Here is a 26,084-nt window from a genome sequence, read left to right on the forward strand (position 1 = left end):
TTTGGAGGGCCTGCGGGAAGCATGGTTGCCCTCTGCAGCTGCTAAAGAGGACTGCCAAGACCTGAGCTGCTCCCTTTCCTTAGCAACTCACTCACCTGAGACCTCTGCCCATGCAGGTACCCAGCACAAAGTCACCTCCCGTCAGCATTAGATGTTACTGGCTCCACACACTCAACTCCTGGGCCCACAGTCCTTGTCTGCCCTCTGAGAACTGACTCCGGGCATGGTGTGCCTGTCTGGGGCCACTGTACAGACCCAGTGCCAGGGACCCAAACCTCGGCAGAATCTTGTCCTGGTGTGTCAATGTCAGCCAGGCCCCTCAGTTAGCATCTTCGCTCTGCTTTGTCCCACACATCAGAGGCCGCTGCTACCCTCGTGTGTGGACCACAAAGATAAAGCTGAGTAAAATCAGGAGAGGCAGTGGGATCATACGATTTGGGGATGTGTAGAACAGTGTTAGGTTAAATGGTACATGTTGAGATTGCTCTTCCCACACCGTCACGTGGACACGGACCTGTCCCTTCCGTACCGGACTAGTCAGGCATGTTGACTTTTATAAGAGCTATGTTCTTGGTCAGTTTTGAGCAATGTTCTTGAAATGATCCCCAAGAGATGCTCTGCCCAGAACCTAGGGTGATTCAGTTAAAACATACTCCAAGAACCCTGGCACCTGTAAGTGGAGAGTAGAGCACAGGGCTTCTGCTACCTCATCATAGCACCTTCCCTCCACGCGAGTATTCACTGCAAATCGACCACCCTCTAAGTGACGAAATTCGTGTTTCCGATCCTTCCCCAAGTAAGACACTCACCACTCACTGCCATCAAGTCCGCTCGGACTCGGCGGCCCGAAATGCACCAACTATTCCAGAGAGAACATGGAAAAGGGGAGGCAGGCTTAGGATGCCCCTGGCACTCAGCCTCAATATGAGGCCCTGGCCGCATGGAGAGCAAGCCCTTAGCAGCCAAGTGAAAAGTTCTGTGGTTCGAGCCCCCAGCTCTCTAGGAGGGCAGACCCGGAGACGTGCTGCTTTTCAGATTTCAGCCCCGGATGCCCGGGGACTGCAGCACACCCAGCTCCACATGCTCGACAGCTCGGGGTCCCGATGGGCCCCAGTGTCTCTGCCTACATGTTGCTGGTTTGTTTTCTGTTAGTCAGCTGCCTTAAGTAGCCCCCTGGGAGGGACTACTTGGCCAACAATCTCATTCAGCACACCGCCTCCTCCCTACCTCTCCCTCCTCAGCTCTCCCCTCCCCCGATGAAATCACGGGCATCCAATCAGGACATGAATGGTGCACACTGGGCCACATAGGTCCTTGCAATTGGATGGGCTGACGCAGTTCCCCTTGTAGTGACAGTGGTTTGCAACTGTCATTGTCCCTCCCTCCTCACTCCTGCAGGGAAGTGCTGTCTGTAGGGGAAACCCATTCTAGGTGTTCTGGCAGGTTTGATCCACACCTTCAGCCAGGCAGGGGTGGGATTCCCTACATCCCTTCCAGAAATATACTGTCTTTGGGGTTCCTAAATTAAAAGGATCCTAAGCCAGTGGCTTTTTTTAAAACAGTATATTATTTTTATTCAATGGCATTTCTACAACCTTGTGCAGAATGCTCACAAAACAAACCAAGCAGTGGTGAGCAGAGCTGAGCTCAAGCTAGTTCTGGTGACACTGAGCACCTGGATCCAGCGGTGCTTGAAGCCTGCTTCTGGGTTTCCCAGGTATGTGGATCTATATCTTTCTGGTGTATGTAGATGTATACATATATATTTTTCTTTGGCTAAAGCTTGCTTTGAGTCAGTTTCTAGCACTTGCGGCCCAGTGACAATAGTGTGGGATTTTACTTGCGAGGGGTGACTCCAACAGTGTGTGCTCGAGTAGACATCTACAGGCTGGTGCTCTGAGCCAACCCAGGGGCCTGCAGAAGAAGGGTCTGCACCTGCTCCGTTCCTGTAACAGCCGAGAAACCCTATGAAGTGGCTCTCTTCAGCAACGCATGCAGTGGCCACCAGTGGGAGCCAACTGGGATGCATCAGGCTATTTTATGAACATGATCAGATGCTTGGTGCCCGAGTGGCAAATGCACCACTTGTCACCATCAGAGTGACAGGCAGGCTGGCTCTTTTAGAAAATCCCCCTTAGCAGGACACATAGCGTGGCCTTGGGCAGCTCAAAGGTTGCACTGGCAAGACCTCAGCCTCAGGTAAGGAAGTCAGTGGACAAATCAATCAGACGAGCATAGTGCAATGTGCGTCCACGTACAGTCCGCACAGTATAGGAAAACTGGGAGTTTACAGACAAATGGAAACGGGAAATAAAGTGGATCGGGCGGCCCCCAAACAGCACAGCAGGAAGTCGGGGGTATCGTGGGTATGCACTGGGCTGGCTGCTAAACAGCACGGGCAGTTCCAAACCCCCATCTGCTCAGCGGGCAGAGACGGGGCTGTTGGGATCCTGTACAGTTGGTCTCGGAACCCCTCGGGGCGCTTCTACCCTGTCCTTCAGAGCATCGACCGATGGCCTTGAGTTCTGGGGGTTTTAGCACCTGGAGCCTCTCGTGTGCCGGCGAATTACTCCTGCCTCTGTCTCCAATCCTCAGCGACCATAATGCTGCCATTCCCAAACTAAAGCTCTCCAGGAGAGCATTTCCTTTCTCTAGAGAACTTGGGGAGATAGATGAGCGTTCTCTCTGCGCAGTCTCGGCCCCTGCGGCTGTAGCCTCAACCACGCTCTCCCCGTCTGCGGAATGGGCCCGCGGCCAGCAGTGCTGGCGGGAGTCATTCGCTGGTGTTGGTGAGGAGTTCCGCCAGCAGAAACGCCTTTCCACACAGTTACTAACAGCCCGCCGTCAGCGCGGAGTCATGGCTAATGGGCTCTTTGGTTCCATCCTCTTGGCCATGAATGAAAACCATTGTTCCCATGGTGGTTGGAAACGCATAGTGCTCCCCCCCTTTCTAAGGGTCCTGGGAGGGGCGTGGGGGAGAAGCCCATCCACACCTGCCCAAAGGAAACCGCAGGCAGGCTGTCTGGTGGCCCGCACGGAGGCACAGTACCTCGCACGCTCACGGAGATGGTTGTGTTCTCCCCAACCAGGTAGCCACAGGGCAGCAGCTCGGGCGTGTCAGACGTGTTGGTGCGCCGGATGTCGCCGATGCTGTAGCCCAGGACGCTGTCGGAGTTCAGCCCTAGCTGACTCACCGGGTCGACGTGAATGATGTATTCCTGGAAAAGAGAAAGGCCCTCAGAGACACGGCGCAGCTCTGCCCACAGTGTGTGGTTTCACTGGGTGATTTACAATCGTCATCTCTCTCTGACTTGAAGTGTGGACCTCGGCCGGGGGAGAAGAGCTGACTGGCCTAGGAGCACGGGCCTCCTCAAACACAGGTTTATTTGGCTATCTACCCGGGCAGTGAACATCTAGACTGTGTGAACCAAGCACTGAAGCATCCTTCTGGTGCCTTGAAGCCATCAGGGCCTGTGAATGGGGCAGGGGAAATTCATGAAACTAGTGACAAGCAAGGGCTCCACCGGCCTTCTGGCTCAAGGGGAAACTGTGCTCAGGACAGAGTAACGCAGGGCTGTGAGAGAGGAGCCGCCCCGGCCCTTTAAAAAAGAAGATGCGTTTGGATTCAGAAACCGTAAGTGACCAAGAACTGTCCTGTCACTGAACGGAGAGCAAGCACGGGTCCTTGGCCTCGGGGCCAGCCAGTGATGGGTCTGGAACCATTATCAGGCCTCTGCTTGGAACAGCCTCGTGGCCGCCTCGTCCAGGATGGTCTAGAAGCTGTCTTCGGGCCCAGCTGGAGTCTGGAATCCCGGGATGGTCCAGCTGACGGGGAGCAGAGTAGGAGCAGTAGCAGGGTTTGCCCAAAGCCGCTCCCATCTCTTGCCTGGTCACCTTTCTACCAATGGCCCCCATGAAGGGGGAGATAAGCAAAGACGAGAATCTCCTCTGTGTAAAGCCACGTGTATGCCGGCGCTAGATAGAGGCTGCAGAGAACTGGTGAGGTCACGCGCTCAGGCAGACCCAGGCAGCTAGAGCGGGGTTGGCATGCGGTAACACGCGACTCTGAAGTACCACTGAGACATTTTAAAGGGTACCATTCAGAATATGGTGATTTCCTTTGCTTTAAAAATGTACTCATACCTCTCAAATAATTTTTAAAATGTAAGGAGCAGGATTGGCTCTTCCATCTCAGAAGTGTGCTGCCCCTGAACTAGACCTACCTTTGGCAAGGGACCCAACCTGGGCCTCGACCTTGCTCACCTTCGAATGGGAACAAGACTACGATCTTTCTCCCAGACCTGGGGATGCGTCGGGGCAAAGTCAAGCGCTTCTTTGCGTGGCTTCTGGCACAATAAATACTGGCTATCACCGTTCAGGAGAAAGCATTCATGAACACTTCTGGACACTGCACAAATTGTACCAAATCATCTTTGAAAAGCACCTTACGGCTCAAGGGTCCCCTCGGTGCTTCTCCTGTGGTGACACCGACCCAGTGATTTGATTAGATAGAAGAGAAAATAAATAATATGCCGACATCCTTCACGCCCGTCCCTGATCTGACATGCACGTCACATGGAGCACAAATCAGACTCCTCGATGGAGCCAATCAGATCAAATCCCCCGAAACCAAGAGTGGAAATGGATGTGGCAGCTCAACAAGACAGGGTTACAAGTCACAGGAGCAATCTGGACACTACAAAGCCCACGTCCTTGTGCTGGGCTGGGGAAGGGCACTCATAAGCTGGCCGACCACTACCAAGGGCAGGTGGGAGGCGGGGTTTGGGCAGTTGCCAGCCTCGACTTACCCATCACCCGTTAGTGCACTTTAGGGCCAGGGAGCCAGTTTTAGCAGGACAAGAACGTGGGAGAAGGGACAGGGTCTGAAAGCTGGCCAAATTCAAGACATAAAGTGCCCTTTACTTCCATAAGCCCAGAGCCCGTTGTCAGGGATGATGTGGTAGCCGTCTCCTTGCAATACTTACTTTGAACAGCCGTCTAACCACCCCATCGAGCACATCCCACTTCGTCTTGCCACTGACTCCAATGCAGCCAATAAGAAAGAGATGCGGTCTGGGATCCTAAGGTAAGGAAAGGTAAGGTATGCAGGTGAACACAGGTGGGGTTTGGGGGACACAGATCAGCAGAGGACTTAGATTTCACCGCAGGACTCCGCCAACCGTAAGAAAGGGGGATAAAAGCCCCCCTCCCTTTTTTTTTTAACACAACAGCCTTATAGCCCTCTCCTGCTCTGTATCACTTCCCTACACCAGAAGGGCAACCTGTGGGACAAGAAGAGAGGATCCCTTCCCTGGGACCTGTAACACTACTAAGATGGAGCCTGATACATTGAACACACCCTTCTGCCTGGGCTGCGCTCGCTCTCCCGGCTGCCTTCTCGTCCTTTCCAGACGGCTCACAAACGCACCTCCTCCTGGAGGCCTTCCATGATTAACTCCCCAGGCTCAGACCTCACACTGCTTCTGGAGTTTCATACACAGCTTACACACTGAGGGGTTCTGATTTCATTTAGGTTACCTTTTAGCTATGTCTGTATTATTTGTCTAGCAAGCTTATCTCCTAAAATGATGATTTCTCTATTTTCTTTATCATAAAGTTAAAAACATATTCAATTTAGAAAATTAATAACAGAGAGAAATCATCATTTTCCCCTTCTTTTACATTTCTGCCAAACTGAGCGTACCCAATTAACACCGATCAAAGCAACACGAATGGCATAAGTCATTCCGTTGGCCTTTTAACTAACACACTTGTTAGGATGTAGAGTTAGGAGAGCTGGGGGGACACCTGACAGTTAGGCACAGCCAGCACAGGCTTCCAGTCTGATGACCTGGTCCTTCCCCTGCATGGTCTGGTCCTCCCACTGGCCTTGTAACTCAAAGTATGGAATGTAAAATGGAGGTAAATCCTGGGTGGCCAATCTCCCCTAGATGCTGTGGTGACCCCCAAATGGTACCGTATTTGCAAGTGACCTGTAATTGTTGGGTGGATGTAAACTACCTGCTGATGATATTGATGAGCATGAAAATAAGATGTGTATCAGGCTTGTCACCTGGGGCTACTTCAAAACTACAGTCCTTGCCATGAGAATGCATTTCCCCCTGGCTAGTCCCACACAAAGCTACAGGAGTAACTTCTAGGCTACATGTTTCTGAAACTCAACTTCTGGGTCAGTCCGAAGTAAGAACCAAAGAGCCAGCTGGGAAGTAGAATCTCTTGGCAAGGAAAAGCCGGGCTGCAGACACTGGGTCCCCTGTGGTGGGTCAGTGCTCAGCTGCCAACTGAAAGGTTGGCATCCAGAACCCACAGCTATTCTGTGGGAGGACGACGTAGGAGCCTGCTTCTACAAAGCGCCCAAAACAAACCCACTGCCACTGCATTGTTCCGACTAGCTGCGGTGCTCCAGGACAGAGGGATTCGTGTACATCTTTGTTGAAGCAGACAGCCTCACCTCTCTCCCGCCCAGTGCCTGCTGGGTTTGCACCCCACGCTTTCTGCTTAGGAGCCCAGTGCTCAATCCTCTAGGGCTCTTGCCCGAAGAGCACAGCCTCAGAAGCCCTCTGGAGCAGTTCCGCTGTCTGCGGGGTGGGAGGGGCTGGAAAGGGCTTGATGGCGACCTTTTTGGGGTTTGTGCACACACACACACCCTCCCCTGAGGGGTGCGGACACTCAGCTGCTAACCAAGGTGGGTTCAGCTGACTCGAGGGTGGCGTGGAAAAGAGGCTTGACAAGCCACGTCCCAAGATGCAGCCAGTGAAAACGTGATGGGGCCCGGTTGTGCTCTGACAGTGTGGGGACGCTGATTAGCTTGTTCTTGGCTGGGTCCCCAGCTCTCTGAAATGAAATCGCGTGGTAGCTAGAAATACCCAGAAAGAGCGTTAACAAAACTCAGGGGTCTCGAAAGAGGGACTGGACAGGTCTCTCCACCTTTATTTATTTATTTCGTCTCTCCGCCTTTAAAGAGAAGCCATTCACAGCATCATCTAGGTTTGGTCACTAATGAAAAGAATTACCTTTCATTGTCGCTCCCCCGACCCCACTTCCCAGTAGTCTCTTGGTAGCTTCCTAACTTCTGGAAATGAGGAGAAAGTGCCCCGAAAACCCACTGGGGATATAAGTGGCCAGCTTCTCTTTGGACTGTCCATGCTGAGTGTGCTTAGCTACTAAGAGGGTGCCTGATACACTGAGCACATCTTTCTGGGCTGTGCTCGCTCTCCCAGCTGCCTTCTTGTCCTTTCCAGACGGCTCACAAACGCACCTCCTCCTGGAGACCTCCATGATTAACTCCCCGGGTTCAGACCTCACACTGCTTCTGGGGTTTCATACACAGCTTACACCCTGAGGGGTCTCGGGAATACGTTAGGGTCACAGGAGCCATTCCTGACTGATGTTACTATTGAATTAACTGCATGAAAATACAGGGAGAGGGGGAGGCAAGCACTGGCGATGGGGAAGGGAGGGACCTTAGCCACTTACCAGTGTGGAAATGCTGCCCGGGAGTGGGGGTGGGGGGGCGGGGCGGGGGAGGGAGTGTTACCGTTGGTTAAGAAATGTGTTAGTAGTGCGTCCAAGCTCGCCCCAGGCCCTGAGGTGATCTGGGGCTTTAGCATTCAATCACTAAACTAGAGTGGTCCCCAGGGAAGGGCAGACAGAGCAGGGAGAGGGGTCCCACTAACCTCCTTCCACTTCATTTCCTCCTGAAAGCTGACAACTATCTTAACATGCCTGCCTCCTTCCTTCCGAGCCGAGCATTCACCAGTGTCATCCAGCAACATGTCTGCGAATGGAAAACATCAACAGCCTTAGGCACGCAGGGACAGCAAAGCCGGCGGCGTCCTGACACCCCCACTGCTGTGGACACAGCAGCAGGACAAACCAGGTGTCGGGGTGGGTGGGTGGTGGTGGGGAGGGCAGCATGGAGAAGGCAGCCACAGTCACCAATGGCGCCAGCAGGCTGGCCACGCGCCGTGCCAAATGGGAGTGCGAGGAGGGAGGACTCAACCAAAACCAGCAGCGACAGCAGCATCATGGGAGAAAAGCGTCAGCCTCCAATGTGCTTACAACGGAAAACAACACACACAAAACCCGTCCCGGTCACTGGGTGCTGCCCGGCCTGGGGTCCATCCTGAAGGCGGGAACGTCCCGGACCTGCGCTCATTCCACCTGCAGGTCAGCCGTGGACGCTGGACTGCATGGAGCTCAGCATGACGGGCGAGGGGCCCCAAGCTCATGGCTCTGGGGCGCTGGAGCGAAGCATGATGGTGGGTCACGGCTGGGCTCATGTTGATAGCAGACGCACACGCACACACACACACCCCAGGTGCACACGCTCTTGCTGCCTCTCCGTTTCATCTGCTGAGCTGCTTAGATTGGGGCTCTCACCTGGACACCGGGGGGGCCAGCGGCAAGTCCAGCCCTGGCCCCAGTCTGAGGACACCACTCACCCAAGCTGGTTGACTCCGTGAGGTTCAGGCTGTGCTGGGAGAGGCCCAGGGACTGCCTCGGGGAGGCGGAGATGGACACCTGGGAGGGGGCCCGGCTGCAGCCACTGCCTTGCGACTCAGACTTCAGCCGGTCGTTCTCAGCTTTCAGCTTCTCGATTTCACTCTGCGGAGGAGTGGGAGAAGCATGGTTACTAGGTGGGGGCAATGGGAACCAGCCCTTTCTGCGGGGGCCCAACTCAGTCCTGGCAGGAGTCACGGCGCCAGAGATGGCTCTGTCCTGTGGGACAACAGGTCTCTGAAAGACCAGCAGCAGTGTTTCCCAAACTCTGTTGCTGGAATGTGAAACAAAAGGCTCTACAATCTAAGAGGTTCAGGGAACTCTGGGCTGGCCCAGGTTTGTTTACCCCTGACACCCCCTCCCTACACACACACATGTCCACACAACTACTGCAGGACTTCTCAGAAGCTTAACTGGGCTGCTGGGTGTGTCGGGGGCTGGCCAGGTGCAGCACTTCCCAAGGGGACTCAATCAAGGTCCCCTTCATGCTGAGCCTCTCACGGAGCCAGTGGTCTAGAGAAACGTCTTAGAGAAGGGTTCTTTTCCAGCGAGGCCTGCTGGGCAGGCCTCCCAGTGGTCCTTTGTTTGGTGAGTACTTCTGGAGCCCCTGTGATGTGCCAGGCACTGGCACTGTGGTCAGAGAGAGCAGCGAGCTACAGCAGACCCCAGTGCCTGCCACCCACGGCAGAGGTGGCAGATGTCGGGGCAAATCAGCAGGCCGGCGGTGACAGCACTGACTTGCCAAGGTGAAGGGTCTGTGGCGTTGGGCTTCTCAACAGAAGGAAGGGCTCCGCTGGGGTCTGCAGGAGGTGTAGTGTCAAATGGGGACTCACAGGGTGTGCAAGGAGCCAGCGTGCCCCCTGCAGCTGGGGAGTCAGAGTGAGCAGGTACCTGTGGAAGCCTTGAAGGCTGTGTGAAGGAGACCACAGTGCCCGCAGCAGACCATGGGGTGGGGTGACGGCGGGGGGGAACCACACGGGGCAGCGCTGGGTTTGACACCTCTGAGGCTTCCAAAGCTTGGTCTTTGAATCCAGGAAACTGAGGAGTACTTTGCTGGATGTCTCTGTTTTGGGCATCTGTTTCCCATGCAAACCTGGCGTCATTCAGGGCACGGGGTTATTTGTCCTGCTGGACTCCTCACTTAGAAACTTCTGTGGGTTAGTTAGTTCTACATCCACTAAATATCACTTTAAAGCTAAAAAGGAAGCGAAGAGGACAAGACTGGCCCTTGAGCAATCTGTGGGTGGGGAAGTGCAAGAGGAAGAGGGAGGCTGGCCGAGAAGGGGTGCCATCACATTCTGAGGTGCCCCTCGGGCTTGGCTGGGAGCCGCCCCGGGGCTCTCACCTGCATCCTGTTCATGGCCTCCCGCAGCTGGTCGAGCTGGTGGGCGGAGCTGAGGGCTTCCAGGCGGATGTCGGTGAGCTTCATCTCCTTGTCCCGCAGCTCGTTACGGAGCTGCATCACTGTCTCGGCTTCACTGTCCATGCACTCGGAGATACTGGTGAGACACACCGCCATTACCAACAGACACCCCGGGCCCTCTCCCTCCCAGCCACCGCTTCACGTCACCAGTGACCACGCGTCTCTAGCTGCTCTGGGCTTCCTGCCGGAGGCAACCTCCAATGCACCCGAAGCCCACAGATTTTACTCTGACTTTCTGCGCTTTCCCTTGCAGGGCTCTGCCAGGAGAATGGCGCTGGTGTACCTCTCCGGAAAATTCTACAGACGCCATTAACCTTCAGTCTCCAACACGTTCCTGGTGGCCCACACGAACCCCAAACCAAACTCCTGCCATCAACGCTGACTCGCCTCGACCCCGTAGGGCAGGGTAGAACTTCCCTTAGGGGTTCCCGAGACTGTCACTCTGGGGAGTAGAAAGCCTCAGCTTTCTCCCGACGGGGGTGGGGGGGTGGGGCATACCCAATTTGTTTATCGTGAATGACTGGTTGTGACTTGGGTGAGGTTGACAGAGCAGATCCGCAGTGTCACGGCCATCAACCCGTATGGATGCTGCTCCATTCTCACTGACGGCAACCTCCAGTGTGTGGCGTCCCCTCTGTGCCCTGCCGCCGGCCCTCCCCATCTCCGAACCCGTGTGGATTTCAGGGGTTCTCAACCTTCCTCACGCCGCCACTCTTTCATACAGCTCCTCATGGGGTGGCGACCCCCCAACCATAACATTATTTTCATGGCTACTTCATCACGAAGGGCCACGGTCTCAGGGCGAGACCTCATTTTAAACACTCTGAGTGGGGGAACCGAGAGCCTCCGCACAGCTGCCCGGCCTCTTGCCCACAGACCGCAGCTTCTTGAGCATGAGCCCCCACCCCCCCACTCCCCCCCACCCCCATCCGCCCACAGCTGCTGCTTTGAACCGCTCCTGCACGGGCTTCGGCGCCTGTTTACAGTCCTGTGTGCTCGCTGCCCGCCCTCTGGAAAACCAGACCCGAACCACACATCTCCAGGGGCCGTGGAGGCTGTGGAATGTCAGGGAAGGGCCGGGGGCCAGAGCCGCCCCACCCAGCCCCTCTGGGGAGCGCGGTGGTTAGGAGGGCTCTGGCTCCCGGCTTCTTGGAGTCCTGCAGAGCAACACCCGTCACCTCTCTCACATCGGACTGGCCACCCTGTAGACGGCATGGCCCAGAGCCCTGTCAGTGAACTGCGGGTGGGCAGAGGCCCAACCCACAAAACCCTGCCCCCGCCCGCCTGCTGGAGGGGCCCAGAGCACTGGGCAGAGGGCTTGGCGGGCCCATGTTCACACAGCCAGCCACTTGCCCGGGAGGGCCACGTGTGCTGGGCTTGGAAGGAGGCAGCAGCCTGAGCCATGGAGCCGCAGGGCCCAGGCTGTGGCCGCACCCATTGCTCCCGATCAGTGAACACGGCAGCCGCCCCTGCCATGCAGCTCACCCCCCTCAGAACTCAACCCACAGCTCTTGCCAACAACCTCTGGATCCTAACACGACTGTAATTCACGCATGGACCTCTAATCACGGTCATCCAGGTGTTAGATTTAGGTCTGTCACTTCCCACCTGTGTGCATGGTGGCTAGCAGGGTCTGGGGGCCTGGCAGAGCAGCGCCTCCAAAGTCGAACGAACTGGGCCGAGTCCCGATTCACCCCTGAGGCCCCAGGAGTGGAGTCTGGCTAGCACCCCTGTTGGCCATCTCCCTTCAGAAGAGGGAGAGTGGGGTTCTGCTCAGATGGCCTGCTCCTGACAGCTGGCTCTCTGAACAGGACAGGGGCAACCTTGCCCGTGGCTGCAGGCAGGCAGCTGGGACACCTCCTGGGCTGACCCTCGGGCCCCACCTGACCATCCCAAGCCATTCCTGGCCTGTGCTCGCTGCTGCTGTCTGGCTCTGAGGTTCTCCGATGGGGATGCGACTGATGGGGGAAATGGCCCGCGGTGACGAGTGGGAAACGAGGGGGCAGTGGCTGGAATGAGCACCCCCCTCCACCCACACAAAGACCAGCTGAGGGGACGAGCGTCTAGCAGAACGCCAGCGAGCAAAGGAAGGCCTGTCCATGTGGAGCGGCCCAGGGGTCTTCAGGGCTGGGCGAGCGAGACAGAGGGCGGTGCTGAGAAACAACAGATACTGTGTGTAACTAAGGCTTCTGTGAGTGTGGAGCAGGCTTTTCTGCCTCATCCTCGTGTCAGCTAAGTTTTGTCTCAGCGTGAGTCAGAACTGAGCGAGAAGTGCCCACGCCCATAGCACACCTCCCTCTCATAGCGGACGGATCCAATTCTCGTACACTCGCACCTGCCCGGCGGATTCCCTCCTCAGGGAAGAATGAGATTCATCCCAATTCGACATACAAGGAAATGGAAAGAAAGTGAGTTTAAGGGGTTTGCTCCCAGCCTAAATTTCTGAGAGCTCACGTGCGGCCCTAAGGAAGCAAGACACGGAGGTTCAGGAAACCAGAGTGTGTGAGCGGCTTTAAGGAACCAGAGATGTCATCTGACCAGTGTTACCCCCACAGACAGACTTACAGGGCATTGGAGTGAGAATTTCTCAGCAGAGGCGTGGACCCTGCGGGACCGTTGTGCAGTAACTTGGGCGAAGAAGGCAGCGAAGAATCCGTCATCTCCTCGATGTCTGAATGAGAAGACGCCGACTTTGGAGACTTTTTCTTGCCAAAAGCTTGCTTGAAGGAGCTGCGTAACTGAACAGACAGGACCATCAGCCTGGCGGGGGCCGCAGCCACGCTCAAGCCCTGGCCAAATAGAGACATGCAGGCAAAAGAGCGCCCGAATGCTCGCCGGGGTCTCTGCCCGCCAGCGGAGCAACGCTGCCCCTGGCTCTCGGCAATCCGTGCAACAGGGAAGAAGAGTGATCTGGTGTGGGCAGCTCAAAGGTCTGGGCCTGTGGTAACGTTCATGCCTGCTCCTGGCTCAACACTAGACGCCGGCAGCCAGGCAGGGCCTGGCTCAGCAACAGACACTGGGAAGATGAGGTTACAGAGCAGCCAAGCAGGACGGACAGCCAGACATGGTGACAGATGCACATGAGGTTAGTCATATCCGTGGATGGGTTAGCTTGGTGTCTGACATGAAAGTCGGTCTTGCTTACCTCATTGACCTGCCAGAGAAGACGCAAGCAAGAATGGGGGAGGGGGGGAGAAAAGACAATTTTTAACAGAGAAGCCAGTGACAGGGAAAGCTGGGGGCTTCTTCAGACGAGACATGGCCAATCACAGCACGCATGGAGGTTTCAAAGCCTCACGGCACCCCCTCCATCGCCAAAGGAAGCAGATGGCGGGTTGGGAGCTCGCTACGATCTAACTCCTTCCAGCTTCGCCAGTCTGCTGGGAATGACAGTCCCCTCCCCACTTCCTGTGCGCCTTCCCCCGACTTTCCTCCCAGCAGTCACCTCTCTACGCCTGAATTTGGGGAGTGGAATCGGGGCCCTGCCTCCTTTTGTCGGCGATGGTATCTTCTTTGCTGCTTCACTGGGCCCAGCATGGCTGGGGGTCTGCTCTGCTATGTCTGCTTGAGGGTCCCTGCTCCCCTTTTCCATAAGGGATAAAACAATAAGCAGGAGCACACCATCTCCCTGGTTCCTCGGAACACCCCACTATGGTTGAGAAATGTTTTAACTAGACTGGGGGAAAGGACCTGGGACTTCAGACTCTCCCTAAGCCATGAGGCGGACCGGAAGATTTGAGTGAGAACATAAAAAATGACAGGGTAATGTCTTTTCTGAAAGCCATGGTAAGGAGTATTTCTTTCCAGACCACTGAAGACAGTTTCATCTTGAATCAAGGTCTTTTAAAAAGTAGTTTCCTTTTTTCAAAAAATTTTTTTCCTTCTAAAAATACATTCTGGGGTGTTTTTTTGTTTGTTTTTTTTTTTAGTTTTTAGCAGGTGAGAAATTCAGGAAACAGGTGATATTCCCCCACCCCCCACCTGTGTCTCATCAAAAGGAAACTGCTTTTGCAGGTACTCCAGTTTGTGGGTAGACCTACATACAATTTCTCTCCAGTTTCCTTCATTCATCGTCTTCCCAGATGGTAGTCACAGAAATACCAGGACTTGGCAGCACCCCAAGTCTTTGCCTCTACCCCCCGATAAAAACTTCAGGCAAAAAAGGAGATGACAAAGATGAAGCAGAATTAAACTCTGGGATTAAATGAGTAGGCAACTGATCTATCTTCCAGATTTCACTGACAGTCAAGGTTTGTCTTAAAGCTAAGAAGATCGAAAGCTGCTATTGTTTACAGAAAACAATTCTCATTATTTTGATGATCAGGGCAGATCATATTTATCAATAGTCTAACAGTAACGAAAGCATGGACTAATGGGTTAGTTATATTTAGCTATAGCAGATGAGTTGACTTAAAAGCCATTAGCAATTTTTAAAAGTAAGGAGAGGGCCGCATCGATTAGCCTTTGAGCTTGCTTCCTGCGCAAGTCCTCAAGTCCCGACAGTGCCTGTCCTTGAGTGCTTGCTTCCACTAGACCTCGCCACCCATCCAAGGTGACACAGAATGAGGGCATGTACGCATGAATGGAGACAGCACAGCTACGATGGGAACACGGCCCTGCCAACACTGACAAATGCAAGTCATGGGCAGTTTGAGAAATCCTGGCACCAAAGGCAAGGAGTCAAACTAAAAAAAATAAAAAAAGGAAGGGGTTAGAATTTTCCCAGAGAGTAGGAAAAATTGTCCAAGACATACATCACTATGAAGAAGTTCAAGTAGCTTGTCGAGAAACTTTAAAACACTGAGTCAACACCAACTCATAGCTACCCTGCATCTAGGACAGGGTCAAACCGCCCCTGTGAGTTTCCAAGACTTTCTGTCCCGTCTTTCTCCCGAGGAGTGAGTGGCTGGTGGTTTTGAACTGCTGACTTTTCGGGATCACAGTCCAACTTGTAACCAACTACAGAGGAACGCTGTTGCAATGCAGACTAATCCCAGTCAACATTTTCAGGTCTAACGCCTTGTTTAGACGATTCCACTACACTCCACACATTCCCCATCAAATGGGACGAGCTAGGTCGGATTCCCTGAGGTCTGTGTGATGCTCTGCTAGATGTAACTGCATCACAAGGATTATGACTAACTATGCGCTTTGGTATGGTTCGCTATGGCTAACTTGTGCTGTGAAAACAAAAATTGGAACCAAGAAGAACATACAGAAAGAGCCATGGTTCTACTCCCCAAAACTGCGATCACCATATAACGAGAAGGAACTAACACGTGAAATGACAGATGAGTGACTCACATACAGTCTCATGAAGCAGAAACACTAAAAGGTGGTGGTTATTTCAGAAATCGCCGTGTGTGGCTGAGCACAGCCCTGACTTTCAGAAAAACCTATCCACAAACCAGTTCATCGCATCTCTTCCCAAAAGTCTGCGTTCTGATGTTAAGGGCTAGCTAGCCTGGGCTTTATCTGGGATCCTCGGGGGCACAGGTCCTAAGGCTGGCACAGTCTGTGGGCAAGGTGTCTTCGGATGTGCACGTACCCAGTTCTTCCTCTTCTTTCTCTTGGACTCGCTCTCTATGTTGCTGCCCACGCTGGAGTGGCTGGTGGCGCTGTTGATGCTGGAGACGCTGTCGGAAGAGTGCTGCCTGCGGATGCGGAGCTCTGCAGCCTGGGAGGAGCCGTTGCCTGCAGGCCAGAGGCAAGCATCCGGGTGTCAGGACCCCTTCGCCCCTGCATTCACACAGCTGGGAACCCTAGGCTTCCTTCCCCTGAGACAGTACCTGCTGCGAACCTTTGCTTTCCGAGCCCTCAGCAGGTGCTGGGCCTTCTCTCGTGCACTCGGTGAGGAGTCTTCCTCCCGCCCTCCCCCAGAGGTAGCTGAGAGAATCCTCACCAAAGCCACCTCTCTCCAGCCTCGCTGTCAGCTGCAGTGGAGTCAGTTCTGACTCCCGGCCCCCCATGCACCGCTGTGTTTCAAGGAGGTGGCCTGTCACACGCATACTGACAGCTGTCTGACTTAGCGTCGGGGGTGAGCTCCTTCCTCACTGCTATCCTTTCGTCTACGACGTGTCTGCACCACCTGGGACACATGGAGCCTTCGATGGAAGAAAATGCTCCGTTTGGGATCCTAGTAATAGTCACCTTCATGGTTAGTCAGTCTCTGTCTGTCTCTCTCTCTCTCTGCTCCTGCCACACTGGCCTTCTTTCAGCCCCTTGACAATGCCAAGCCCTTCTCCCTCCACGGGCCCTCCTTCTGCCGGGAGTGTTCCTGTCCTTCCACTCTGCCCAGCCAGCCCTTGCTCATCCTGTCCTTTCAACACCATCCTAACTTCTTCCAGGAGGCCTGATATCTGCAACCACACTGAGAGCAGCGGTCCAGAAATAAGGGTTAGAGATCATTTTCCTCATGAGTACGCCAGGACCCCCGAGCCTATTTTTAAGGCCCCTGTTCTACAGTCACACGGCCTTGCGCCTTACAACTCTGTGGTCCACGGCAAGCGACTCTCCTCGGAAATGCATTGCTGTCAGCCACGGAAAGAGGAAAGCCATGCTCACAACATTGTTTAAGGGAGGAAATAGTCAAATCTTTAAAACACCACTGTGCGTAGACTACAGTACGTGTTCCATACATTGCCCATTAGTATTATTATTACTTTTACTGTTGCTATGGCCAGAATTCAATAGCCCACACACCCCCTGAAAAAAGTTTAAAAGATACATGGGCAGAGCGATTCACTAATAATTTGGGGGCAAAAAAAAAAAAGATAAAGTCATTTCAGTGGAGCAAACATCAATATGAAAAAAAAATCCGTGTTTGTGAAATTTAGGGCCATGAAACATTGGCACTGGCCAACAGAAACATATTTCCTTTCATCTCCAACATAGCTGAGGAGAGGATGGCTGGAATGCACATGTGCACAGAGCCAGGAGTCCCTAGGTTAAGAGTGCCTAACCCGGTTAAAACCGGTTACAAGTCCCTGTCCTCCAGCAGTTGCATTGTGGGAGAGGTCCTAAGGAGGGCAGGTGACTCGTCTGCCTGAACTAGTGCTTGAAATCTATTCTCCTTGGTTCAGCCATGGTCACTGACATCAAACTGAATGGAGCCTGGACTTGTAAGATGTACGTGTTCTGGAACAAGAACAGGAAAGATCAGGAATCAACACCGTACGGGAATCTGAAGCTCCTTTCTAGAAAACAAGGGCACCGTGGCGAACAGCAACCAGAGCTCCTGAACAGCAGAGTCCGACACAATGGCACCTGGCTCAGAGGTGATGCCAACCTCACCACTTGGAATGTGTTCTCACTTCTCCACGGTCCTGGCAACAATCTAGTCTGCTGCATCGAGCGCCTGAAAGGGATGGATCACTTCCCCGCTTCCGCGGCTCCCTTTCCAGGGCTCTGCCCGGAACGTCTCCCTTTCCGTTTCCCACTCTAGTATACTCATATAGGAAACAGTTAGGTCTGCTTCCATTTCCGCATCCTGCCTGTGGCTGAATTGCTAGTCACCGCGGAGAGCCTGGTCTAAGGGCTATTTCGGCCACTTTACCTTTGCAGTTGAGCTCTGGTGTGTTAATGACTCCATTAATAGCAGCTTGGGCAGCTGCATTCTGTTTCTTAAGTAGCTCAATGGTTTTCCTTAACTCATTCAGTTCTGAATCCTGTGGAAAAGAGAAGGAAATAAAAGAGAATCCTACAATCATTCTGCACAGAGAATGCACACCTTAGCGTGCAGCAAGGGCAGTGGGGGCTCAAGCGCTCAACCACAACTTGGTCTTAGCTGCTCAATTTCCAACAGGTAGAAATGAGGCCATTAAAAGAACGGTATGACAAAGCCCCTCAGAGTTCAGGAGTACACTAAACTCTACACATTTATCAGAAATGAAAGGCAGTACTATATTTTGGTGTATTGTTAACCCCAGTCAGGGAAAGAGAAACAATAAGCAAACATCAACAACAGCAAAGAAGCATCCTTTCTGCCTTGCCTTTTGCTCAGCTGTCATGGTCAAACTCTGGAGTCTGATGGTCATGTTTCCAAGGCTCTGCTCAAAGGCTGCCACAAGGTGAGCCTGCGGAGAGAAGACACAGCCATGGTTACGATGCCTTGCGGGGTCCAAGTGCCTACAAGACGCTAGATCTTACAGCCTGAACGTGAACTCCTGATGTGGCCACCTCATCAAGCCCCTCTCCCTATGCTTCCTCTGGGATCCCTCTCCTATCACTCTGACATCTGGTTGCCCCTGCCTTTCACATCCTCCAATGCCCTGTGCTCTTTCCGACCTCGGACCCTTTGTACATACTTTCCCTTCCACCGGGAATGCTCTTCCCACGACACCCCTGCTGGATCGCCTAGTTTTTACACATTCGTCTCAGATCTCCGCTCCTGCTTCCCTGACACCCCGGGCTGGGCAGGCTCCCTGATACTCACTGACCCATGCGCGTTGTTTTTCTTCCCCGTGCTTTGCAGTAGCAGAGTTCAGTTCAGAATGCACATGGCCTTCTGAGGGTGGGTTTATGCCTGGTTCCCCCAATGCATCCTAAGATGCCCTTGTGCTCACTGAGCACCAAGCTCACCCACGAGGCTCACTTTGTAGAGCATGTTTGTAGAATGAGTGAGCCAAGAGGTTGGCGTACTGTGTCTGATCATCCCAGCCAATAAAAAGCCACTGTGAGGCCAATCGGTGATCTCCTTGGAGAGCAACCCTACCAACTTCCCCAGGGAGTAAGTACGGCGTCCCCAGGGTCCCCTGCACATTCGCACTCTGCTGTCGTGGTCTTGTATATTTTTAAAAGAGAGAGAGAGAGAGAGAAAATGCCCCCGGTGACAGGTAACAGAGGCATCCATTTTGTTCAAGATATTAAATTGCTTTGAACAACAAAGCAGAACGTGTCTTTCAGGCGGGAGAACTGTGTCGCTGCCCTGCCAGTACTCTTGTCTTCCAGAGCACTCTGTGACCAAGGCCTAAGCCTCCTTCAGACACAGCACCAATCAGAGTGAAATCCTGGTTGGCTGATGAGGATCCAAGAATAAAGAATGGACTTTCATGGTCTGTCCCCCCACCCCGCTCTCAAAACAATTGTGCTGAACAGTGTCTAGAAATCCAGCGAAGAGAGCCCTCAGTCAGCCAAACCCCATCTAAGAAAGGGGGATTCTGGAGTGCCCCAGTGTAGCCATGCGAGAGCAGCAGGCAGGATGGACCCCGAGCCGAAGAAGAGCCGAGAACCTCGCCCTGGCTGACATCACGAAGTCCCTCGGAACATGCAGGAGCGGGAGGGGATGGAGGGCGGAAAAAGAGAACCCTGGCGTGGCATGGAGAGGAGCCTGGGGGCAGTGCTCTGCTGTGAACCGACAGGCGGGCAGTTTAAACCCCCCTAAGGCCGCCCAGGGGAAAGACGTGGAGACCTGCTCCTCTAAAGAAGCAGCCAGCCTAGGAAACTCTGGGGGCATTTCTCAGCTCTGTCACATGGGGTCGCTATGAGCTGGAAACAACGGTACCCAGAAGCAGGGGGCATTAGGATTAGTTAGAGGCTCTCCATGCTCATCCTCCTCATTCCTTTGAGTCTTCACAGTTCTGAGCAAGCTTCTTGCCTTCGATTCTGCATCTGTAAAAGGGGGGACATGTGCTTCTCCTTGGATACTGTGGCACGGGCATGCCAACATGGGGGAAAGGGCTCTAGACGCTCGTTCACAAGTGTGCCACCACTGAAGGAAGGGGCACCGTGGAGGGCAGGAGGAAGTTTGGGAATAAGCATGTGATGGGTGGGAATAGGAGAAGATGTGTTCTCTGAAAATACAGGGAGACAGAGAGAAGAGAAGGCCCTAGAAACGAGATGGGGGACACCCCGGGAAGCAGAATGGGCCGAGGACTCCTGAGAGGACTCTTGGGAGAGTGCGGTTCAGTTAGGCTGCAGAGCTCCAGGACGCGGGGGCCGATGCACACCGGGAAGAGGAAGGGGAGAAGAGAGGGCTGGGGAAGATGTCTTGCCCTGCTTGTGGGGCGGCTCAGGGAAGGGTGGATCAGAGACGTCATCAGACAGGGATAACTCAGCGTAGGCTCAACAGCACAGCTGTTCTTTCTACATGCACACCCTCTCCTACTAAAAACTGAGAAAACGCCCTACCCCATAAGATAAAAGCATAGGCTTTCATCTGCCCAACTGACCAAGGTGTGTTCACAGCCAATCCACTACAGACAGGTCCAGAGGGAGAAGGAGACAGGGCAGGCCCTAGAGACCATGGCGACTGTCCAGGCACTACAAGCCGAACAGACACGTTGAAATGACTACCTTCCTATGTATTTCCATGGTGTGCTTGGTTGCCACTCACGGTTCTACTTCAGCCTCCCAATTTTCTCTCCAAGTTAAAGCAAAAACACAGCGCTCACCCCAGGAAGCCTGTTGCCAAGGAAGGGGTTTGGCCAGCTAATGGAGAAGCCGCATATGCTCCGAGCAGCCAGTTCACGGCACAGGGGCTCAACTTGCCGGCAAACCCAGCGGTGGGTGGGTGGGTCGGTGAGTGGGTGGGTGTGGGTGTGGGTGTGTTGGTGCCAGGAGTGCAGCTCGGTCCCGAGCCAGGTTCCCAGCCACACAGTGACCTTCCCCTCCATCGCCATTCTCACATTCCCAGGGAAAACACACACGAGTGGTGGAAAAACAGCCCGGGAAGGGGGCTGTGAGCAGTTTGCCCTAGAAAAACAAACACAGCTTGGCCTGCGAGACGACAGCCAACAAAGAAGCAGGCTAGTGCCGCCTGCGGTGTGTGGTAAGGCTAAATATTGACTTTACCACAATGCGGGACTCCGTGGCCTTTGTGAGGGGCAAACACACACTTGGGGAAGAAGAGAAGGGAGCTCTCTCCCTCTGACCCTGCTGGACTAGCGGGCCCAAATGGCCCCAGTGGCGGTGCGGGGCCACTGCAGGGCGGAAGTGGAGCTCATGTAAGTCAGTGAATGAGAAGAGGGCTGGGCTTCTCTACCAGGAGAGGGGCTTGGTGGCCTGAGGCGTGTGGACTTCACACAGCAGCCCCTGGCCGGTGGGTGGGGGCAGCCCTGGCTGTGAATGTGCAGAGTGAGGCAGCATCAACGGGGAAAGAACCCCACGCCCCCTTTCTGGATAGGATTTCCACCCCAGTGCTCAGTGCTCACATCCACTCCTGATGGGCTTTCAGGAGCATCACTGGAGGGGCGGGGAGAGGTCAAGAAAATAATTACAAAACAGGAGTCAAGTATGCCGAAAAAGGTAGCGTTCCAGAAAGGGGGGCGGGGGCGCACAACAGTGCTGACCTCCAGCCCACTGTCATGGCACCGATCCTGACTCACTCATAGCGACCACACAGGGCTTTTGAGACTACACATCCTCATGGGAGCAGACAGCCAGCCTCATCTCTCTCCTACAGAGGGGTTGGTGGCTTTTACATGCTGACCATGGGGACAGCAGTCCAAAGTCTAACCCACAGCGCCACCAGGGGAGTCCAGGAATAGCAGTGACAGCAGGAGCCAAGTACGGAACTTGTAACGGAGGCGTGAGCGCTGGGCTAGCCACTGCCCATGCAGATGCGAAAGAGAACGGGTCTCCTGGGGCGGGCTGCTGCCCAGTCGATGCTGACGAGGGGACAGACAGAGGAGACGTGCCATGTCCGGCAGGGTCCCCGGGCTTGACAGAAGCAGCCCTTAACCACCGTGCCACTTTGCCGAGGGGACTCGGGCTCAAACCGGGAACCCACCAGTTGCCCTCGAGTCGATTCTGACTCAAAGGGCCCCGCGCGTCTGGTGACCACTGCACTCTGAGAGTCTCCGACGGCTGCCTCTGCTCCTTCTTCCGAGGCTCTCCACCCCCCAGCCTCTTGCTTTAACACCTGGCTCCTCACGGAGAATAGTGGGTAAAAGCTCTAGGCCAATGCTCAAGTCTGAGGACTGACTGGTTAAAGAAAAGACAGCCTTCCAAAGTGGCTTTCAGCGGGTCAGCAGCATCCCAGGCTGGGCTGGGAGCCCCGGTGAGGAAACCTGGTCTCAGAGACTCTTGCCCTCGCCTGTGTAGCCAGGATCATCCACAGATCAAGTCTGAGCCCTTCAAACTTACTGCCGACCGCAGGACAAGGCCCAAACTCAGCCCCACGGCCAAGCCACTCAGCCGACTGACCCCAACCTTTCTCCATGCCCCTGATGTCCTCCAGCCCTCCGCCGCTGAGCTCCAGATCCCAACCACGCCAAGCTGCCTACAGCTTCCAAACCCGTCGATATCTATTGCCTTGGCCCTCCATGCAGCCTCCCTCAACACGATCGTATCAGAACTCCACTCGGATGTCACCTCCTCCAGGGGGCCTTCCTGATGGCCCATCCCCAGACTGAGCTAGGCCACCCTCCGATGTATCCCCACACCCTGCCCCCTTTATCCTAACAGTGTCCAGCTCTGCGGGACCAGAGGCGGGATGCTAAGGAACAGTGACTGCTTGCTTCTACACTGAACCTACAGCGCCTGGGCAGAGTTGGCACTCAAGCAGACGCTGAGGTGAATGCCGGCTGGCAGTGACGCCTGAACATGTAATTGTGTGTTAGAATTACAGAGCGGCTGGCTAGTCCTTGGGGAGACCTGGATTTCATTCTACCCCCCCCCCTTCTTTCTTCTTCAGACGGGATTTTCTGAGTGCGCACATGACAATCCGAGGGGTATTATCAGCCCCCTCCATTAGCTCCAAGATGATTCACAGAGCCGACATCCGCCCCGGTTCTGACACACACTGTGTTCCTTCTATTACACCGTGCTCCCTCTGTGTTGTGCAGGCAGGAGGCCTTCAGGAACATTCAGAAGCAGCAGTGGCTGCAGACAAACAGACACACAGACAGATGGTCTCCACCCATGCCTGTACTCACATTGGCTGTCAGCTGAGTGGTCAGAGCAGAAACCTTTTCCTGGGACGCGTCCAGCTCCCGCCGCAGTTTGCGAATCTGCAGGTGAGAAAGGGTCAGTCGCCTGCTTTCGGTAGTCCATCCCCAGGTTGAGCTGGGTAATAACGTACGGAAATGTTGACAGCAGAAGCCCTTACCTCTGACTGGCACTTCTCTTCCGGCTGCAAAGAAAACGGGAGGAGAATTAGACCCGTGGAGGATCACCCAAGAGCAGAGTGCAAACCGAGGGGAACCCATATTCGGGCCCCGACAGCAGTCTCCCCTAGAGTGCTTCTGCAGAGAAACTGCTCTCCTTCGCCTGTCCCACCAGAAAGGGCCAAATCCAAACAGCACAAGACGCTGAGCGAGTAGGACTCAGTGCGGCCCTCCTCATGTGTGGAGACAAGGCCTTTGTGAGTGAGATGTGGGGTACAAGTTACCCCATCACACAGTAGGGGTGTCAGCATTCTAAACTGTTACTTGTTGTGGATCTTAGTCCTGAACGTAAGTGGACATTCTATGCTATCTGGTCACCTTGCTGGGGACCAGGGAGAACCGTGGACGGCAGCAGTGCATCCTCACTTCTTCTCGCTCCGGCTCCGAGGAGCCCCCTCAGTCAACTCACCTGCCACCGAGTCCACGCTGACTCGCAGCGACCCCACAGGACCAGGCAGAACTGGCCCTGTGAGTTTCTGAGACAAACTGTTCACCGGAGGAGAAAGCCCCGTCTTTCTCGCACAGGGCAAGCTGGAGGTTTTGAACTGCCGAGCTGGCCGGTTGCAGCCCAACTGGAAAACACCAGCAGGACTCCTCCGAGGCAAGAGCGGCTGAGCGCCCCTACTGGCCACGGATATGGGTGGTCTTTGTCTTCCTGACTCCCTGCCTGCTGTTCCTTAGATTACCTGGGCCCCTGGGCATAAAAGCCTGGGGTTCTTCATCCTGATATGGACTTCAATGATGCTCACCACGTGCCGGCGGGACTCAGTCGGAGATGCCACACGACCTCTCTCTCTCTCTCTCTCTCTCTCTCTCTCTCTCTCTCTCTCTCTCTCTCTCTCTCTCTCTCTCTCCTCCCATAAGGGGAAGAGGAGTGGGTGGGCGGACTCTGCTGCAGGGAGAACAGCTTTCCTCTCCTTGGGGCCCAGAAAGGAGACACGCACCACCCATTCCTGGAAACACTGGGGATCCCTGTCCTCCTCACCATTCCACCACCTGCACTTCAGGGTAGAGGACCAACCAGGCAGGTGAGGGCCAATCAGTAAGGCCCCCATTTTGTCCTAGGACCTCTCTGTACAATCCTCATCCCGTTTTACTTGTGATAAACCATTATTTAATAAGAAATGAGCACCGACGCCTGCCTATTTCTGCAACCCTGACTCTAGGTCTCCCGCCCGTAGGCTGAGACAGGTGGGCAGTTGTCTCCTCAGTGACCGCCTCTCTGCCCGGCCTTCACCCAGTGCCCTTCCTCCTGTTCCTCCCCCCAGGCTGGCTGCTAACATTAGCAACCAATCTTGAAACGCACTGGGGTCAAAGCATTGAACCCATGCAGGAATCCCATCAAGCAGGCTCTTTGTCTGCCTTGTGAGACGCAGAGGGGTTAAGTATGTAGCCCATGCATGCACCCCTGGACAATTTCATCTAATGAACGTTTTCAGAAGATTGGGGTGCATGTCCTTCGTGCGCACTCTTTCCTCCCTGAGAAGATCCCTCGGTCCGTCCATCTGCCTGCCACATTTCCTTCTATGTGCCAGCCCAGGCTGCGGCTTGAAGAGCCTACAGGCTCGCCCTCGTGGGCCCACGTTCTGCTGGAAGCCACCAGCACTTAGGGAGTGAGTCCCCATGAGAGCTCGCTGTGCGCGCCTTCCATCCCTTGTTCATTTAACCCTCAAGGTAGCCCTCTGTGTAAAAACTACGGCCAGTGCTTTCTGGTTTGCAATGGAGCAAAGGCACAGAGCAGTGGAGCCCACGGTCACAGCTGGGATCGATCCAAGGCAGCCTGGCGCCAGAGCCTCTGGTCTTCACCAGCCCCTTCTCCTGCTCTCCCATGAAACCACATCCTCAGGGAGGCTCGCTGAAAGGCGCACGCTGACGTCAGGCTCACCCTCCCTCTCTGACAGGCTAGCAGAGGCCTGGTGGCAGGCCGACCCATCCACACACGACCGGCCCTGCTCTGAACGCTGCCATCACCAGGCGTGGCCAGTCCTTCCCCACACGGTTGCGCCTGTGCCCACCGCCTCTTGGGCTGGGCCCTTGTTCCCAGCAGCAGCCTGGAGCAGCGTCTCGTCCCCATGGCGTTGCTCTTCTGTCCACCTGGGAAGTCCCGGTGAAGCTACGCCACGTTCATTCAGCAGCTCTCCTGGGAGCTCAGTTACTGCTCCCTGTCAGCCCAGAAAGCAAGTCTTAGGCCAGATGTGGCCAACTCAGATGTCCTCTGCTCCAAGGGCTGGCCATGACTTCTCCAGGACAGTGAACATCGGGCTGAATGGTCGCTGCCTCGAGAACCACGGGGGGGGGGGGGGGGTGCAGTCTGTGCACACACACGTCTCTGCGAATCCAGATCGGCTCGATGGCAAGCAACAGCTCGGCCTTCCTGCCACCCAAGAAGCCCAACCACCATCAGCTGGTCAGCTGGCTCTTTGGTCTGGGTCCGTGGCAACTTAAGATTCCTCAGAGATCTCGGTTTCAGACGTCAAACTGGAACTGCGCTGCGTAAATCTTAACACTTACACCCGAGCATTCGCTTCAATGTCCCCTCACCACCGGGCTGCTAATGGTAGCTACGGAGCCACACCTAGGTTCTTGGGGGCGTCAGAATCTAGCGGGGTTTGCAGTTCTCACAACTAGCAGACTCCTCCAGCACGAACACAGTCACCTGCCAGACTAGCTTGAACCTCTCAATAGAGGCCTCTACCCTTAGACAAAGCACAGCTAAGGCCTGATTCTGACTTCTGAGGCCTCCGGGGGTGGAGGGAACCCAGGGACCAGCTCGCCAAACCCCCCAGCACCTGGAGCAAAGCCGAGAGACACCCAGCGTGAGGTGGTTTGTTCAAAGCCACACAGAGAGATCAAAGATCCAAGATTAGACTCCAGGTCGGCTGCTATCCAGATAAGCATGGAATTTAAAACCAAACTAAGATTAGGTGTTTGGGGGTAGATTGTGAGTTTACGTCCACTCAGAAAGGGCAAGTTCACATGTGACGCAAACACCAGCTTCATGTCCACACGTCCAGAACAACAGCTACCGGAGC

The 26,084-nt window shown here is 54.6% G+C and overlaps 1 protein-coding gene across 3 annotated transcripts in view; it reads right to left on the bottom strand.

Annotated features, from left to right (window-relative positions):
- The window catches only part of NAV2 (neuron navigator 2), a 396,305-nt gene that overhangs the window by 14,889 nt on the left and 355,332 nt on the right, over positions 1-26,084 (bottom strand). For all 3 annotated transcript variants that reach the window (XM_075545975.1, XM_075545974.1, XM_075545973.1), the window contains 11 exons: positions 22,995-23,018; positions 22,822-22,896; positions 17,938-18,021; positions 17,502-17,613; positions 15,495-15,640; positions 12,512-12,684; positions 9,869-10,022; positions 8,466-8,628; positions 7,698-7,798; positions 4,986-5,081; positions 3,050-3,218 (listed from right to left, as the gene is read on the bottom strand). In XM_075545975.1, the coding sequence (XP_075402090.1) occupies positions 3,050-3,218; positions 4,986-5,081; positions 7,698-7,798; positions 8,466-8,628; positions 9,869-10,022; positions 12,512-12,684; positions 15,495-15,640; positions 17,502-17,613; positions 17,938-18,021; positions 22,822-22,896; positions 22,995-23,018 (1,297 nt within the window). The remainder of the gene's footprint in view (positions 1-3,049; positions 3,219-4,985; positions 5,082-7,697; positions 7,799-8,465; positions 8,629-9,868; positions 10,023-12,511; positions 12,685-15,494; positions 15,641-17,501; positions 17,614-17,937; positions 18,022-22,821; positions 22,897-22,994; positions 23,019-26,084) is intronic.

The sequence above is a fragment of the Tenrec ecaudatus genome, chromosome 4 (assembly GCF_050624435.1).
Source record: "Tenrec ecaudatus isolate mTenEca1 chromosome 4, mTenEca1.hap1, whole genome shotgun sequence".
Lineage (NCBI taxonomy): Eukaryota > Metazoa > Chordata > Mammalia > Afrosoricida > Tenrecidae > Tenrec > Tenrec ecaudatus.